The 18,039-nt window shown below is 40.4% G+C and overlaps 1 protein-coding gene across 1 annotated transcript in view; it reads left to right on the top strand.

The window, feature by feature from the left end:
* bcas3 (BCAS3 microtubule associated cell migration factor) overlaps window positions 1-18,039 on the top strand; it is a 316,950-nt gene that overhangs the window by 283,694 nt on the left and 15,217 nt on the right. Inside the window, exon 23 of the mRNA XM_031728566.2 lies at window positions 2,204-2,380. Coding sequence (XP_031584426.1) covers window positions 2,204-2,380 — 177 coding nt within the window. The remainder of the gene's footprint in view (window positions 1-2,203; window positions 2,381-18,039) is intronic.

Below are 18,039 nucleotides of genomic sequence, written 5' to 3' on the forward strand. Positions count from 1 at the left end.
AAGAAGAAATGTGAATTTACAGCATGATTGTATAAAGTTCCCTGTGTTTCTTGTGTGGGTTGTTTTGAATTTTTTTTAACTCAGTAACATTTTAGATGTTTGTTTTTTTTGTCAAAAACAAAAAGATGTGTAATAACTCCTTTAAAAAATTAGATACAAATATTTTTTTATACGTAACAGTTGCTGGAATTGTGTAAAATGGCAGGATCTGTGTAAGCACTGATCATATGGTGTGTGTGTGTGTGTGTGTGTGTGTGTGTGTGTGTGTGTTACCAGTTCAGAATTTGGATGGATGGATTGTTTCGCACTAAAGTTTGTAGAAGCTGTGATGAAGCTTGACAAAGTGATTTGTTGGAATCTCCACATGGCCTTAACAGATAGTAAGCTCAGACCAAAAGTCTGACCTGCCACCACCAACACATTTCTGATGTATGTGACCGATTCACCTATTAAAACTCAGCAGTTAGGAAGTTCACTTGCTAGCTGTTAATATAAATATTAATCTTTTCCAGTTTTGTTAGGTAATTTTAGTCTACTGTAGCTCAAAATTACAGTTGAAAAACTGCAAAACTGAATAGATCTTCATGTCTTTTAAACCCAGGTTGAGGGGCAGTACAGCTGGAGTTCATGTTGTCATTTATAACCATCTCTAGTTATTTCTCTAGTGCTCTTTTTAGGGTAGTCTTAAATTATTTTCCCACCTCATTGTGACTTTACAAAATCCTTAGTTAAGCTTCAAAAAAACCTAATCCGGTAAGTTATTTTTAAAAAAACTCACCCACCGTAGAGTTATGATAGGGATTTATCCATCGAACATTTTCTGTACTGAGGTGCGAACATGCTTCTTGATTCTGTAAATCTCCATGAGATTGCCTCACTTTCAGAGGGAGCCCCAAGTGGCGATTAGAGGAACTACAGTAACACTTTGACGTTAGCTTGATTTTTCAGCCCTTGAAGTTGCTGCGTTTCTGGTCTTTATGCTGAATATCCAAGTTCATCCTCTAGATGCACTTTTTGTTTAATCCCTGAATGTTTCACTAATCGAATGTTCAATTCACCACTCGCACACGATTTTGAACCAGCAAGCAGTCACAATGATATTATGAAGATAGTGTGCTAGTTAGACTCTGTGTTTTTATACGCACTCCTGTCTGTAACATATTTCTGGGCATCAAGAACGAGAGAGATGCGGATATGCAGTACTGATGATGATGATAAGCTGACTTTGAAGCCATGAGGTCATGTGTTTGTTTTGTTTGTTAGCGTGATGAGTCGCCGGAGCACCTTACCAACACCACTGCTAAATCTTCCCTTATCACCTCTGCTTGCAGGCATAATGACCTAGTCAAATGAACACACTAATAGAATAAAACAGTTGTTTGACTGCCTGCATGCCTGCTTGCTTGGCTGCCTGCGTTGTCACACACACAAACACACACACACACACACACACACACACACACACACACACACACACACACACACACACACACACACACACACACACACACACAGAGCAAGTTGCAGACTCTCTGGCTCCAAACTGCAAGATCTCTCTGATTGCAGAAAATACAACAGACAGAAAGGAGAAAGATTAAGATGCAGCATCGGCCTGTGTGGATTTGGTTTGACAGGCATGAAGATTGTGTTGTACTTACAAGTTTCTGTGTGTGTGACTCAAAAGCAGCTGATCTACAGCTTTAACGTAGATTCATTTATGTTGGCTGTAGGATGGATATGTGAGTGATATATCTGAAAATGGCAACGTGTTTTAATATTTTCATTTGCAGTAGAAATGCAGTATTTTCACAATTATGTTTTGTTTTTAAAATGTATATATTAAAGAAGAAAAGATAATATAATACACAGATTTGACACAACGAAGCATTTGTACATAATTATACTGAAAGAACAAAGGTGGACTGTGCTTTAAATTGGCTTGTATGTTTCCCTAATCCCAAATATTGTGCATCTGCTGATGCAAGTCTGATTCAATGTTTCTTTCTATTACATCTTATTACATTACAGAAATAAATTCAGCTTTAAAATGTCACGATGGGGCTGGATCCCCATTGTGCTTATCAGCTCAGGACATCTCCAAATTACATTACACAACTGGCACAGCTGTTATTGTTCTATCTTCTAATCTATTTGGTAATCAAGCGAATCTTAACTCCGCGTTTGTCTGCGTGTTTGTTTGCAGGGCCATTTGATGGACGTGGCGTAACCCTGCTGGAGGTATGCGGGAGCTGGCCAGAGAGCTTTGGCGTGCCACGGCACAATGTTGGCTCAGCAGACGCGAGCGACGAAGGCCTGCGAGAGAGACTGGCTGACGCCATGTCCGAGTCCCCCTCTAGGGATATCGTAGGCTCCGCCACAGGTAAGCAAGGGATGAACAACACACAAAAACACAATGCATACAGACACGCAAGCTGTACATACAGGATCATGCATCAGGATTAATTCATTTTCTGTTTTCCGTTTAATTGTCACCATAGGCTAAATGTTACCACAAGAACAATGTGTTACTGTCCTTTTAACATAAATGGGAATTATTTCTATTGTTTGAAAATGAAAGTTAAAAATCAGAATAAAAGCAGGATTATGACATTTAGTGTGCCGACCAATCAGAGCAGCTGAGGAAGTGATGCTTAAATAGCTGGAACAATAGCAATAAAGAGCAATAAAAGAAACGTTCACAGTGTTTTAAGTGTGTCCTAAAACACTAAGATCCCATCTCAAATAGTCATTTTCCTTTTGTTTCTGCAGGGTTTCTTTTTTTTAGTTGGTGTAATTTTGTATCTTGTTAGCAGAATGTAAAATAGACTTTTATAGAATGTTTCTAAAAATCAGCAGTCTGAGTTTAAAACAGTCAAACTCCATTAAACATATCTGTGACGAGCAGGCAAAAGTGGACATATTTCATTTTTGTGAATTACTGAGATGCTTTATGATTCTGAGCATTGCAATTTTACGTGATTTTGTAGAAATGCATATCTGCATGCACAAAAAGTGATAATCTCTGTGTTTTCTTTTCTTTTCTTTTGCCCATAGGTAATATTTACCTCATTAGAAATGTTTTAAGTGCAGCTAAGTGTTTGTTATGTAGCCTGACTTCCAGCATACAGTGCTTCTCAGGTCAAGGTCCAGAAATTGATTACCTCAAAGCTTGTAGGATGTTCTGCTTGTCTGAATGTGTGTACGAGGTTATGGCATATCAGCACACGACCAGCTTTAGTTTGTGGCTTCCTGTGTGTGTGTGTGTGTGTGTGTGTGTGTGTGTGTGTGTGTGTGTGTGTGTGTGTGTGCGCGCGCAGCAGACATGCTGTTGGCCCTGACAGTCCAAATGGTTAACTCATTTAGGAAGCGACAGCGTGCTCAAACCCCCCCACGCCTCCACCCTTTAAGTGAACAAGAGCTCCTTTGACTTAAATGTGTGTGTGGGGGGGGGTGCAGAGGGTTTTGGGGTAAGGGAGTGCGATGGTCACAAGGCCCTAATGGATTTAGCATCGACTATCAACCCCCAGCCCACCCCACCCCTCCCAAACATCCCTGGCCATATCCAACCAAGTCCACCCCCGTCCTCCCACTCCGTTCGGACTTAACCTCATTTGTAGCGTCTCTCTCTCTCTCCTCCTCTCTCTCTCTTCTCATCACTCTTTTTTACTGACCCCACCTCCACCACCACCACTCTCCCCCATCTCCCTCTCTGAGTCTCTTCATTAGATTAGATGCTGTAGACTCGTGGACACTACTAGTCAGTCGCTTCGTGTTCCCCCTGGTATTCTCTCCCGACCACCTCTGTTCCCCTCCACTCCCCCTAATGCAACACAAAATTCATTACTGATCACATTACATCAAAATACACCCGCGACGTATACACACACTCTCCCTTTCCTGCGCCTTCGGCCACGATGAAGACATCATCCACAGGGAATGCTAAGGACTTGCTGGTTCCTTCATCCATCCATTCATAGAGACGGAGAGGCTTCAGTCTCTGTAGGCTAATCTAATAGTGCAGCACTTCTACATTGTAACATATGGGAAATGTTCTTGTTTGTACTATAAGGAGGAGAGAGCCCGGGATGGCCACAAGTTGTGGTTTCACAGGGAGGAAAAAGGAACCTGGCTCTGACAGTGCCATCCATCTTGGTTAGTGTACAGTGTGTTTGATAACCTGTTTATTGAACAAGTGGTCTGTATTGACACAAGCTATACATGAAAAGCTTAAAGGAATAGTTACCATGGTTCCAAAAGCAACATTCAGCATTTTCTGACTTTTTTCATCCATCTTTGATTGTAACGTGCAGAGGTTTAGAATAGTTTTTAATATTTTTTCTAGTATTTTTAATCATTTTTTAATGAGCACTTTTTATTGAAACTCTTGTACTCAAAGAAATATATTTGTTCCCTTGAAATCTGCCCTGTCACTGACTCTGAAAGCTCATCATGACCTTTTTTTATGCCACTTTCAAAAGTCACCCACACTGTAGTGACAGGCATTTATGTACCAATGTGAATAGCAACCAAAATGTAATTTTAGAATGTAAATTTCTTTTAATTGTTTCTATTGTTTTAAGTAGCTCCTAAATATTGTCTAATGTTCTTTTGTTGGGAAAGTTCAAAATAATCAGACAAGAAGGTGAAAAAAGTTTTATTTTGCTTGTACAGACTGTAGAAATCAGATTCCATATCAGCTGCATGAACATTATTCCCGAGTATAATGTAAAACAAAACAAACAGCAGGTATACACACCTATATGTGTGCCGGCTCTCTGCAGGTCCTCTGCTGACACCAGAACTTCTCAATGATCATATATTAATTCAAGACGAGCGCACTATAGTGAGACCACCAGGTCTCCCTTTCTTTATTCTTTGTGATATTCTAAGTAGGTGTTTCAAGAAATGTTAAAAAGCGCTCTTAGCCCTGATTTGGAAGATCTGAGTCCTGTGGCTGTCCATGTCTATTGTGTGTGTGTGTGTGTGTGTGTGTGTGTGTGTGTGTGTGTGTGTGTGTGTGCATGTGTGTCAGTCTGAGGCTTAGATGGGCAGCAGCAGATGGTATCTTGCACAGAGAATCCATTTACTTGGGACCTGTGGCCCCAGTGCTTAGACACCGAGTGGCTAACATAGACCTTGAACATGAGTGCAAACACACTCTCACCTCACCTGCACAAGTGGCACATATTTCTGCACAATTGCTGAGTGAATTTTTTGCAAACTTTTCCATCCTGTATGCGCAACCAGTCAACACATTTTCTGTTATTATTTATGCTTCCCACTGATATTTATTACAGTTTGGAAAACTGTTTGCTCCATGATAATCTACTGAAGTATATTTGGATCGGTATACGGCCACAAACGATGGTGTTTCCTTTCTGCATGTCTCCTCACACACACACACACACACACACACACACACACACACACACAGAGGGTCTCAGGGCTGGAATGCTTGCTGATGTAACAAATCACCATCTCTCTGACATTCTTCTCGAGAACACACACACACAAACACACACATGCACTTTCGCAGATTCACAGGGAAAACAAAGCCTCCAGTCAGTGTAATAGGGCTCTCACGCTAATGCCGAGACCCAGCGTCGCCAGCTCAGAGGGCAGGTGACACTCACACAGAGAGATGGACGGATGGACAGAGGGAGAGGGAGAGAGAGAAGAGAAGATGAAGAAGAGGAGGGGAGAGAGTCACTGACGACTAAAACACACTGGGACTGAAATTAGATTTGGCTCCAATGATATAATGTTGCTAATTAGATTTGTCTTATTGGTGCCTGCCCAACATAAATTCCATTGAAGCCATATGGACAGTGGACTACTGCTAAACACAACCTGGTGTATCTCAGCTGAGAGCAGGAACAATGGCACATATTGTGTTCATTTGCTCACATCATGTTATTATGTGGTACACAATATTTTTAAGTGGTGGAGTATTTTCATCTCATCTTCATCTTTGGTGTCGAGTGCTTATAGCTGTTGTGTCACTTGCTGTGCATGAGAGTTTTCCAAGGAAAGAGATCCCAGTTTCATGTGTTTACAGCAGGAAATCAAAACAGTCCCATAATGAGTTGAATCAGTGAGGTGTCATGGTAAACAGCCTTAGACAAGAGCTAAATAAAGGATTTGGAGCTGTGACTTTCTTCTGGGCCATTGGTTTATTACTTCAGTTAATATGGGGGCCATGGTTCGACGTTTTTTTCCCCTTGAACTTACATAAAACAACATGAACTGCTGTGATTACATTTTTGCTTTCATCGTGTCTTTGGTGGATGGGTATTTCAGGCTCAGTACTAGCAGTTTTGACAAGAACAAAATAGTTCAAATACAGAATGCTGTATGTAGAAATAAAAGCCACGTGTACATGTAGTGCTCTGTGTCTGCTCTGTTTGGGCAAATCGACAGAATGTTGCCAATACATGCAACATATTTTGAATCAATGCAGGTTAATAGTTTTATTATATTGATTCCCAGGGGCAGCAATGATTACTTGACCAAACACTTGCAATAACTGCTAACAGGCTTTAAAGAAAGTATATTATTCTGAAAAATGCTCCGATTCTGAAACTCAGCCTGAACTGATGCTCTTTACAATTCAATTGAATTGAAACATTGTACTTGAACAAACCACATCAATTTTCAAACTTTATCACCATCTACATACTTACAAGACTTCATGACAGCCTGTTTACAGTCAATTCATAAAAGTACATTCAGTCTTTAGCATAGTTTTCTGTCAATTAAAATTCATATAATGCTTGATGTCCAACTCAGATCAACCACATCACTTTCTAGCTTTGTTTATCTGATACCTGATCTGATGTCAAGACGTTCTCTGTCTGAGTGATGAGCACAGGATAGAGCACTAACTCTTTATGACTCACTTTATTGTCATAGCACAGAGCAGTGTAGCCAATAGCCGAATATCATTGAACATTATTTGTTTTTCATGTTATTTTGCTACAGACTGTGTGTTGAGTTCACCCTGTTTGATTGATGAGGGAAGGGTCCAGGGGACCACCCACACCCTGCAGGTCAAATGTAATGTTTGTTGGAGCCCAGCTCAAAGAAACTGGGAGTAACAATAACAATTATAGTAATAATAATAATAATAATAATAATAATAATAATAATAGTAATAATAGCAAGAGCGTCTGAACAGCCCAGAACTCAGCTGGCTCTTTCAAAGCCCGACTCAACACAAATATTTAGGGGAGCCTTATCAACACAAAAAGGCTGAGTGCATTTCCTTGTGTGTGTGTGTGTGTGTGTGTGTGTGTGTGTGTGTGTGTGTGTGTGTGTGTGTGTGTGTGTGTGTGTGTGTGTGAATGGTGGAGTGTTTGATTTAATAGACACAAGCGCACCTGTGTGTGTTTGTGTATGCATGAATTTTAACTACCCTTTCCACATGTTCATTTTTAAGCAGTATGTGCGAATGTGTATATACTGTGTATGTGTATAATGTGTATATATTAAATGTATATACAAGTAGGTTAGTGAGTGTGTGCCTTTACTTTTTTTTTAGTTGTATACCGTTCACATACATGCATTAGCAGAAAAACACAGTCTATAATTTTCTCTGTAGTGTATGCACATGTTTGCAATTACTTGAATTTGCATGTACACATGTGTGCATTCTATATGTTTTTGCACGTGTGTGTGTGTGTGTGTGTGTGTGTGTGTGTGTGTGTGTGTGTGTCCCATATGGCTCTGTCCAGGTGACTGGCCTGCTGTACCTCTAGAAATGTTATTATTTATGAACTTGCAGGCAGTGATCCAAACAGTCACCCTGACTTAATAATTGGCAATTTGCTGGTTGGAGCCTCGACTGTAGGCTTCTGGCTGGGTGACACACTGTATGTAGGCTTTGGGAGAGTTCCACTGAACCTCTGATGTTATCACTTCAGAGAAAACATTGGCTCATGCGCTGCTTTGTATGTGTTTGAAAAAGTCTCTAAAAGATAAAGAAGGTTTGAAGTAGGAAATATCTGTTGATGTGTTTTCTCGGTGAAGATTGAGGGTTTCCTCTCTAACAAAGGAGCTGTGTGTATGTTTGTTGGAACATATGGAAGCATGTTGGTTTTAGCACTTGTAACTATCTTAAAGAGATGGCACCTTGCTGCTTATCTCTCTCACCCCATTTACTAATCAATATTACACTAGACAGCATTGCACTTTAATAGCATGCTATTTTTCCATTTGGACCACTATTCCATTTGATGAATGTGCACTGTATATTACAACAACCTATCAAATATAATGCTTTATTGTTCTAATGCCACTGGCAACTGCCAAGAGCCTGTAATCTACTGTATGCATCTAACTGGTGTTGGGCCCTTGACTGGAAAAATGTAATACATTACTCATTACTCTTACTCATTTCTAAAGCAGCATAATTGCTTTGCTTATTAGTCCCTGTGGGCAATAATTGGTTGATGAGCCCATTATTTTTCTGTTAAATTTTCAGATTTGGATCTTGTCTTCAAAACACTGAGAAAAATGTCTCCTGGTTAAAGTGTACCTCTGTGTAACGATCAGGAAACTGCTGCTGTCATCTCTGCAGTTTAAATGATGTGCTGTTCCCCAACAGAAGGTCTGTACAGGGAAAGAGTAATACAGCTTCCCAGAAGCTACTGACATAATATTAGCTTTTTTAAAATTGTGCGGTCAAACAACGGCACTTTTGACAGCCTGGACTTAAGATGGCAGCTGCAAATTGTTATGCAAGAGTGTTGCTACTCTTCAGATATCTTTTATATGGGTCTCGCCTCTATTACAGTTGCAGATACTTTTACACAATCCAAAAGTTGGAGCTTCTCATTCAGATGTAGTGTTTTGAATAAAACCAAACTTCTTTCAAAGGGGATTATTGCCTCTTTAGCTTTACATTCCCCCACATTAGCATGTTAGCATGTTAGTTTCTCTCATTATTGTCATTATATGTTATTAATCAGGGCAACTGCCCCAGCAGACTGGAGCTTCCTTTAAATGGGAAATGACTTTGTAGTGATACAGTCAACTGACAGCTGCACAATATTTGGTTTTAAACTACAATTGTTGTGTACATTTTATCAACATTCAAGTCTATACACAGGGACGATCAAGGCTTTGCCAACCGGGTTCACACATAACCTCACACTCACCATGACGCCCACCTTCTTAGGGAAAAATAAACCCCCAGTGCACTATTATTTATACAGTATTTTGCTAGTTGTACTGACCACTCAAAGCACTTTAGAGTACAACCCACATTTAACAGTACATTTATACACTGCTTTATTGTATTGTCTGCTTCATACTTGATGCAAACGCCACACAGAAAGGCCCCGGGCAGGCTTTGAACCAAGAGCCTTCTTCCTATGAAGCAACAGCACTAACCGTTGTGCCGTGGCTCTGTGGCGGAGCAGTGGTTAGTGGTGGAGTGGTTCAAAAAAATGTAATGCTTTTACTATTAATTAGGACCTGTTCTGAGGTCAGTGTGACCTCCAAGGGCTTTATCTCGCATATGATAGCCACTTAGCAGCTAAAATCCAAGTCTGCTGTGATCTTATTTTGGGAACGCACGCCTTTATGCAGACATGATAGTGGTTCCACCTGTCTTTGAAAGTAAAACTACAAGCAGAACAAAACAAAAAACGTTTGCTTCTAAGTAAAACCAATGTTGACAGCACTATATTTAGAGGTTGTGTGAAAAATAAAGCAAACACTCCAGCAAATTCAAAATAATTCTGGGACTATAATTCCAACATATAATAATATTGTCACAGTTAAAAGGAACACATTTTCAGATTATCAGACACTTTCAGGGAAAAGTTAGAAATGGCAGGTTGAGACGACAAAGGAACTCTTAAGTTGTAAATGTTAGTGTGACGTCACCAAAGTTCATATGCACTGAGCACATTTGTTCCGACTGTGAATGATATGACTTGGAGACCAAGTATCTGATCTGTGTCTGCTCTTCAAGCTTGAAGTCATACAAACACGCTGCACAGGAAAAAAATAGGTTAATTTTTTGAAATTAATTTTTTGTGTAAAAATGAATAGCCTCTTTTTGCTATTATATATAAATCATTCAATAGAAAACCTCATTAATTGGTCTATTACGGAAACATGGAAACTAGACTGCACGCCTGTTCAGACAGCTGTGTGATTTAATGGTCGCACAATACATCCTGTATTTGAATTGGCTGCGTACTCCTTTCACACAAAGCCATGTTATTATCCTGCCGACTGACTGGTTTCTTTGCTATTCGGCCTTGTTTTAGTACACTGATACCCATCATAAGAACAACAATATACAGGAATGAGTGGAGGATTTGGGGGTTGCTCAGGCTTGGAGGTCCTTCTTTTCCTATCAATCAGTCCAGACGTCTGCTGGCTTCAGTACTAAACATACATAAATAACCATACAGTAACACACACACACCAACGAGAGCAACATGCAAGCAAGCTTTGACCATGATCTGCTACAGCTCCTAGTACCATCGTGCTGGCCTTGTCACAGATATAACAGAGTTATATTTGGTCCAAATTTGTTTATTGATAATGTAAAAATTCTCGTGTAAGCAGCTAGTGGTGCTGAGCAAAATTTTTTTTTGTTTGTTTTTCCAAAGAATCTTGTACAACTATGTAAGAATGAAACATAGTCAAAGTAGGAAGGAAACAAGGCTTTGATTCTGACTAGATAATGCTAGCTTTTGTTTCAGTCATTACCAAAAAAGTACAAAGATTCCACACAAAAAGTCGTTTCACATAGTGCTTCGTGATACATCAGTGTTATTTATTGATTTACCTTTTTCAGATTTGTTTCATACAGAGACATAGTAAAAAATTATCTGATCATTATCAGGTCTTAAAATGAGATAACTCGCATAACACATGATAACACGTGACATTACAGTGTCAATATTTATTTAACAAAAACAAAGATACAGTGAACACCTCGATTCTTTTGTTTTCCAGCTTTCCAAAGCTGGGATCATTGTCCTGGTGCATGACATAGTTTCAGCCAAGCTTTAGCTGTCCAACAAATGGCTTCATGGTCTTTGTCGACTCAGTGACTGCAAGCGGTCCAAGTCCAGTTGAAATGAGGCGTTTGTGCTGTGCTGTGCATTTTGGCCAGGCATCTTCACTTTGGTCTTCACTCCGTTTGAAGGACATTGTTCCAGAAATCTTGTGTTTTGGTTAGATCCATCTTTGCAAACCTAAGCTGTGCTGCCATGTTCTTTTTAGAGAGAAGAGGTCCTCTCCTAGTACACTTGAATCTGTCAGTGTTTTCCACTTGTGAATGATTTTTCTCAAGTTAAAACCAAATAGACCTTTTTGGATAGGGCCTTATAACCCTTCATAGATTAACTGGAAACTACAGATCTCTCTAAGATCATTGGTGATGTCTTCACTCCTTGGCAGTCAGTGGAATGCTCTAGATCTCCAAACTGCAAAGACCTTTGCTTTTACAGAGGTCAACACATTTGTTGATGATCAATTAATCAACTCGATTTGAAAATCAGTACACCAGAGTCCATTTCTTTTTTTCACATAAATGACATATGACAAATGACGAAGCATAATATGTTGTGTTTTTTTAATCTGTGATCGTCGGTGGTTAGCTCTGATGTCTCAGAGGGTCCGGGGTCCGACTCCACCACCTGGCCAGAGCCTTTCTGGAGTTTGCATGTTCTCCACGTGTTTGCGTTAGTGCAGTTAGGTTAATTGGTCATTTTAAATTGCCCGTAGGTGTGAGTGCGAATAGTTTGTGTGTCTGTCTGTGTTAGCCCTGCATCAGGCTGGTGACCTGTCCAGGATGTACCCGCCTCTCGCCCTATAGTAGCTGGGATAGACTCCAGCCTCCCCACGGCCCTGATAAGGATAAGCAGAAGAGAATGAATTGTAAGACCTATTAAGGGGCAGAAGATTTTTTTAAATTATTTCCGACATTTAAAACCTTAAAAATGAATGAGGGTGTACTTTCTCTTTGATATGACTGTGCTATCAAGGCAAGTCAGGACTAAGCAATTTTTGGTTTGGGGGTAAAAAGTGTTTTTGGCTCCCATCAGCTAAGCATTAAATATATAGCACAACTACACCACATATTAAAATAGCAAAATTGCAAAATGGATATTTTAAAACCAGCCTTCCTGGGTGGATTCAGGTTTTTGTGGCACTTTCTGATAGTAACAAACCACAACAAGTCATCAGGTTATCTCACAGTGATTTTAGCGTCCTCACATTTTTAATGCCTTTTTTATTAAAAACCTAGTTGTCAGACTAAGAGAATTAGCTGTATCACTATTAGCCACAGTTTGGAAGTGACTCCTGCAGGTGAAATGGAGACAGCTTAACCAGAACAACTTGTTCCTCTGGATTTTTGTGCTGTTCACTTTGACATGCTGTTCTGCTGTTTGGTCAGTTATTAAAACTTTGTGTGGATCTGTCCTGTCACTCATGGTTTTCACATGAGCTGATCAGAATCTTGAAAGCAGTCGTGCAGATGTGCTGTTCAGGAAGTGAAGAGACGTCCTTAAACGATCAAACCCAAACTCGTTTTTCAACTCATTGTTTTATTACCTCAGGCACATGTTTGCTGTACTCTACTTTGGAGAGTGCAGTGAACAAAGGCTTCTTCCATAATTATTCCAGTAAAAGCCAAATTTATTTGTATCATTTTTAAAGATGAGAATCGTAGTTGTGACATAGTTATTTTTGGAATAGCATTACAAATTACTAAGGACTAAGTCATATCTGTGACCCTGTGTTTATTATACTGCAATAAAAATCATTTTTAAATGAAATGCTTGTAACTTTAGGAGACAGAGTTTACCCGTATTATCAGTCACAGCTGAAGACCCATGAATAAGGATGTAAAAATGCTCGAAACAGCAAATCTAAAGAGCACAGCTCTGTCCTGCATTTTCAGTGTATCATATAAAAGTAAATCTTTGCTTCTTTGGTTATTTTGTTGCTGGTGATTGAGAGTGCTGCCTAACGCCTCACTCCCATGTTTTTCCTTTAATCAGTTATCCAAAGGTATAGGAGGATGGATCTGGTGCATGTTTTGAAGTGTCATAATTACCGATTTCTTCCAGACCTGCACATACTAACTCTCACAGAGGGTTTATATGAACTCGGCTTCAGCTCCATCATAAGCTCACTGACTGGCTGTGGTCTGACAACAACCGGTAGACATAATTGCATGGGACATCAGTGAGAAGCACTGGTCAGCAGAAGTACAGGAAAAGGCATCGGAGGGCTGAACGTGTCTGCTTTTGGTTTCCTCAAACGAGTCGAACATAATAGTTTAGGTTTTCAACATGCCAGTGTGATTTGTCATGAACTCGAAGTCTTTCTCAATCTGTCCAGAGGGCTGGCTGAATAAATAATGAATCAGACATCCCTACTCAAAATGTTACCCTAACCACCTAGTAAAGTCTTTCTCTGTCTAAAATTTCAGTTGACTGAAACATGGCCAGTCTTTAGTTACTGGTTTTCTGGACGCTTCGATCTAAAGGCAGCTTACGTCTGTGGTGCATAACATAGCTGTGAATGCAGTCTCAATATGCAACGGACCACACGCACCATTTGGATACTTGACTAACTCAAAACTATTAGTTAATGATTTTGTGACATGCCCAGAGGGCCAAGTTGTCCCCTCGCTTTAACCAAAGAGAGAGAAGAAAGCAGGAGAGAGAGAGAGAGCAAATGAGTGCACTCTCTCCCTGAAAGCTACTCAGCCCTGCCGTGACAGACCGAAAGAACAAACGCAGGGAGGAAGAGAGGGGGAAAAGATGTCAGGGACCAAGTGAAAGAACAGAAAAGGGAATGTGAGGCTAGCTAAGGCCAGAGAGTGCGGTGCTGAGAGAAGAGACGGAGAGTGTGAAAGCAGAGTGTGGTCATTATAGCTGCCCCTCAGCGCTTCACCCACCTCTCATTCTCCTCTCCCTCTCTCTCTCTCTCTCTCCCTCCCTCTCCACATTGCCAGGCCAAAGTTTGAGCGTAATGTGTAGCGACACGGTGAGACGCTGAAGAATAATTCCTGTATTCAGAGCTACCACTGCCTGCCCCTCCTCCTCTTCATCCTCCTCATCCTCTCTCTCAACTCTACTGACAAGTCAGGCCTGGATATCATTGTATCATTTATCCCAGCCTCGTTTCTGCCACTCTGCCTTGTTTGCCCAGAGGGAAGTGTGAAAAGTGTGCATGTGTGTGTGTCTGCATGTGTGAGATACTCAGTGTGTGAATGTAACTGTGTGTATATATGTGTCTGTGTGTGTCAGTGTCACTCTGCGCTTGTGTATATGTTGTGTGGACTGCAAATGGGCTTTTGTGGAGTTTTTGGGAGACTGCACTTAACAGCTCGCTCTGGGGAGACACACACACACACACACACACACACACACACACACAGGGCTGTGAGGGTTCACAGAAAAAGAGGGCGAGGGAGAGCATAGTGAGTGAGAGAATTAGGGCGAGAAAGAGGAAGATGGTTAGAGTGGTGGGAAGCGCTTTTTAAAGCCCTGCTCCCGTGTCTGTTTTGGGTTGGTCGGACAACAAGAGGAGCGGGGAAACACTTTGTGCACAGAGTCAAAAATGGACTCGTGGCTAAAGGCCATCCACTTCACCCAATCTGCTTCACCACCGTTGGCGGCGGCAGCAGCACGCAGCGAAATACTTGTTGTCGCAGCAGCGTCTGTCGCTCTGCTGACTCGAGCAGTGAACTCGCCGTGATCCGTGACCCGTCACTCAAACTGCACGCAGGCCATTTTCTCCAAACTGTCACTCCAGCTGATACTAGCGGCTCTGCTCGCATGATACTGTAGCAGTCTGAAATTTGGGGTAAAGATACCAGACGTGGGCTAAGGTTATTTTACTTTGTGTACCGCTGACACATCAGGGGACTACATTATTAAGATGTTAATGATATCTTATACATGTCATGTTTTAATAATAGCACAAAAACCTGTAGTTCAAGTGAATCCGAGCAATAAGTGAACTTGAAATTGTTGTAATCCACGTTCAGTCTATGAATGGTTATGATTTCATGGTTCTTCACTTCAAGACAACCCCCTTTCTCAGTGTATTCTTTGACGCATCGGCGCTGAACGAGTGAGAAAACATAAGCTTCTAGCTTTCCACTGTTAAAAGAAGCCTTAGTGCTTCTGTGTATATTGGATTGTCTGACAGCACCTGAAATCTTCTCTCTTTACACCCTTTTGACACTGGAATCTGTGTTTGAAACCAACTGAGGTGTGAAGAGTTGTAAAAGCAGGATGGATACGAAGATTACCCTCAAGATTTCTTTACTTCTTCACATAAATACTTTTGTGCAGCATTTATGTGTTTGTGGAATGACTTCATTTATCTGATTCCTTCGATTAACCATCAAAGAGCTCAGGAAGGCCACTTCTGAAGGAAGTGTCAGGAGCAGATTTTATTCCATTAGGACAACACTTTGTTGGACTCCTTAAGAATATCCAAACCTGTAGGACTCATTGTGTAAAGTGCTTCAGGATTTTAAGATATGAAAACATTTTTGAATCTTTAAACGATGTAAGCTTCCTCCCTGGTGTAAAATTAAGAACAAAACACAAGACACTTTAGAAATTCTGTCATATTTTTTACCGTGCCTGTATAACCCAGCAGATTGCATCATATTCATTATTTCAGCATGTACTGAAAAATATCAGAATACTTGCAAATTCTGGTAATATGCAGTTCAGGTGATGTGTTTTTGTAACTCATGCACTCAACACAGACCTATGCTTATGTTCTGCTGGAATCCCGCAATAATAATAATAATAATAATAATAATAAACTTTATTTATAAAGCACACTTAAAAACCACGGGTATGCCAAGGTGCTTAACAAGTAACATAGAGAATAGAAGGAAGATAATAGAAATAGGACCAAAGCAAGTACTAGGTATGCAAGCAGGTAGCTGTCGCTGATACATCCTCAATTTCATGTCGACATGCTGTACATAACACACACATGCAATCTGTCCTCACATGAGTCTGCATATGGGTATGTATTTGTGTGTTTATTAATAAAATATGGTGGCATGAATAAGTAATAGGATACATAATGGAGAAGCGGCTAAGCTAAGCCAAACGAGGGCGGCTTCTTCGAACACGGGAGTTTCCTGTCAACAAAATGTCCAACTGTGGACCACGTCTGTTTGCATAAATGCAGAGAGAACAGAGGGAAAAGCTGAAAAATGACAAAATACATTTACAGAAACAGAAAGGTTGTTTTCAAAATGTGCTTCTTTTTTTTAGCTCTAATCTTGGCTGTTTGAGTGCAATTTTAGTAAGAGAGATCAATTTTTGAGGTATGCTCTTAGAAAATCATATAAAAACAGCAAACAATAAACTGAGTTTTGCCTAATAAAAATGTCCCTGCAGTACACGAGTAAATGATTGCATTTGTATTTGTACAGTAGTTACATATTATTTAGTGATTGATATATGAGCCAGATAAAGAAAACAACCAGTACAGTCTGACTCTTATTCCAGTTACAGCATTTTAAGAGAAAAGAGTAACTAGCTGAGCGTATGCAAACTCTGACTCCCGTTCTACTAAATATCAATGAAGAGAAGCTAATATAGGAGAGATGTGCTCTTTCCTCGTAGTCCCTGTCAGGACTCTCACTGTGGCATTTTAAATCAATGGAAGATTTTCCAGACAGCCGTTAATACAAAGTTACAGTTTGTCTAGAAGAAACAAATGCAGGAACTAGTTTTTCAGCATCATACTGAGAGAGGATACTTTTGACTTTTTTGTGCTGATAAAAGAAAATGGAATATACACGAGAGGACAGGTATCCAGACCTTTATATATTTAAGACATGCCTGTAGTTTAACCACCTGATTTGTGTCATCTGGCTTTGTAGATAAATATAACTGAGTATCATCTGCATAGCAGTGGAAATGTATTTTATAATATTGCCAAAGGGAAACTCATGTAATGTGAAATGATCTGTCCCATCAAAGAACCCTATGAGACACCTTGTGGAGGTAGACTGCATGTTCACATAGATTAAATTGTATGAGATAAATACGTTATAAAGCAATGTAGCACATTTCATTTAATCCCAACAGTGTACTCCAGCCTCCAATGTAAAATACATGTGATAGCAGTAGTAAAGCAGGATAAGTACAGAGATGAGTTCACTATCAGAGGCCATGAGAAGATCGTTACTAGCCTTTTCTCGTTAGGTGCTCTTTCTATGCTATGATGAGTGAAAGTTTGCATATAAGCTGTTTGTTTGGTCACAAATCTAAATTTGTAAAATAAAAGAAATGTTTGAAGTTGATGAATACTTACAGCTGAATCAAATTGGGTCATGGTAGCATATAGAAATGGTAAATGGCCTGTATTTGTATAACGCTTTACTAGTCCCTAAGAACCCCAAAGCGCTTTACACATTCAGTCATCCACACATTCACACGCTGGTGATGGCAAGCTACATTGTAGCCACAGCCACCCTGGGGCGCACTGACAGAGGCGAGGCTGCCGGACACTGGGGCCACCGGGCCCTCTGACCACCACCAATAGGCAACGGGTGAAGTGTCTTGCCCAAGGACACAACGACCGAGACTGTCCGAGCCGGGGCTCGAACCGGCAACCTTCTGATTACAAGACGAGCTGCCAACTCTTGAGCCACGATCACCCCAAGAAGTTAAGATCCTAACTGAGGCACTTGATTGCAGAGTTCAGGCAGGCCCCGGAGTAGAGCCACAAAAACCACTGGATAGGTTAGCTGATACCAACAACTGTATGTCCTATAAACCCTTTTAATAGTTAGAAATGCTGAAGACATGCTATAATAGTGCTAAAAATAGTGGCAGCTCAAGAGCAGCACACCTTATGGAAGAACCAAAACACAAACTAAAGGCATACAAATCTGTTGAAACATTCAGTTTTACATTTCACAGTCATGTTCAGGATATTTAAGAACCATTTCTGTTCATATTTGTTCCAAAGACCAATATTAAAGACATCAAATGCAGCCGTGCAAGCCCATGT

The sequence above is a fragment of the Oreochromis aureus genome, linkage group 14 (assembly GCF_013358895.1).
Source record: "Oreochromis aureus strain Israel breed Guangdong linkage group 14, ZZ_aureus, whole genome shotgun sequence".
NCBI lineage: Eukaryota > Metazoa > Chordata > Actinopteri > Cichliformes > Cichlidae > Oreochromis > Oreochromis aureus.